The 1,444-nt window shown below is 48.0% G+C and overlaps 1 protein-coding gene across 1 annotated transcript in view; it reads right to left on the bottom strand.

Moving 5' to 3' along the window:
- The window catches only part of DHRS2 (dehydrogenase/reductase 2), a gene marked incomplete at its 3' end in the record, with an annotated part of 8,582 nt that extends 7,521 nt beyond the window's left edge, over positions 1-1,061 (bottom strand). Inside the window, 1 exon segment of the mRNA XM_011372845.1 lies at positions 988-1,061. Coding sequence (XP_011371147.1) covers positions 988-1,061 — 74 coding nt within the window.
- Positions 1,062-1,444: the final 383 nt, after the last annotated feature.

Below are 1,444 nucleotides of genomic sequence, written 5' to 3'. Positions count from 1 at the left end.
CTCTGGTATAAATTGCAGTTTCTCTAAGCCTAACTCAAAGCTTTTTAAGCCTTTCTCAAAGCTTTCCTCTGCTTTGCTGTTTAGAACTTTCATGCTGAAGAAAGTGCTCTGCCCCCCAACCCTCATCTCCTTACTCTAGGGAGGTCTAAAACACTCTTGACTGGGGCTAGTTGAGCCCTTGTTATACATATTTCCCCTCTCTTCTATAAACGATCTGGGCAGCTTGGAATTTTGAATGTATCCATTGGTTATGAAGGCTGGACACTGCGCACAAAGATTGAAAACAAAACGGGAATCTGGAAAGTCTGGAATGATTAAAAGGTTCTAAAATACAGGGATCTAAGCTGGTGATGTTAGGAATCATGAAAGGTCAAAAGGAAGACAGAGCCCCTCTTCCCAGCTGCAGTGACAACTCATTACAGACTGTGGCCTGATGTGGCAGTTAGAGGACCAATGGAATTAGAGAGATCCAAGCAGAGATGTGACGAAGAGAGGTTCCTCTATAAAAGCTCTCGGAGCTGGCCTTGAGACACCACCTTGCCCATTGCCTCGGTGCCTCTGGGCACTCTGCAGTCTATGAAACCCCTAAGTCTGAGAGGCAAATGGATCTCAGGCTTCTCCCTGTTAGACCAGGACCCTAAAAGACTGTTGCCAAGTGACCCTGAAGGATGGAGAGAGAGGGCTGTCCTGATGATGATAGCAAGATCAATATCAAGGTTACCTGCCAGTAAATGGCAGAGACTAGATTCAAACACTGCTCTAATTGACTCTGAAGCAGATAATTTTCCAACTGCATTATTCTTGGAACTTAGAAACCAGATGTTTTAGTGCGAGGCACTGAGATTTGGAGTTAATGGTAAATGCCAATGCTGTGTAATGAGGTGGGGGTGTCAGGCAGGGATGTGTGAGAAGGACATCCCCTGCTCTGGTGTGGGAATACTGACATCCCCTGGTCACCAGCTAGCCAGAGACTCCCCATCCACTCACCCTTTTGTGGATCCAGTGATAACAGCCACTTTTTCAGCCAGGGCACCGCTCCAAATTAGTCTTTTGTCGCTCATTTTTGCTGAGAGAGGGGCCAAAGAGCAACAAAGACCCTTAAACAATGAAGCCCTGAGCATTGTGGTCACTATCTGGCCTTTCTCCTCCTGGACCCAAAGCTGGGGAAGAACCTGGGAAGACAATCACATCATGAACCATGTTAAGATCTGTGTCTCCACCCATAATCCATGGGAGGGTTCCACTGAAGTCTCTGACAGATGTCCTACTATGCTTTAAACTTACCAGGAAACTGCTGAGCCGCTCATGTCCTTTCCACGGCCTGTTCCCCAGAGGGGCTTCCCCGTTGTAGTGAACCTCACCAACAGAGCAGACATGGACAGCCACGGTGTCGGGCCCCTGGCAGATGCCTGAGTCATATAGCCCGACTCACCTCCATACCCCA

Source organism: Pteropus vampyrus, unplaced genomic scaffold (assembly GCF_000151845.1).
Source record: "Pteropus vampyrus isolate Shadow unplaced genomic scaffold, Pvam_2.0 Scaffold213, whole genome shotgun sequence".
NCBI lineage: Eukaryota > Metazoa > Chordata > Mammalia > Chiroptera > Pteropodidae > Pteropus > Pteropus vampyrus.
The sequence above is the reverse complement of the archived record's forward strand: the minus strand, read 5'-3'. Positions and strand labels throughout refer to the sequence as shown.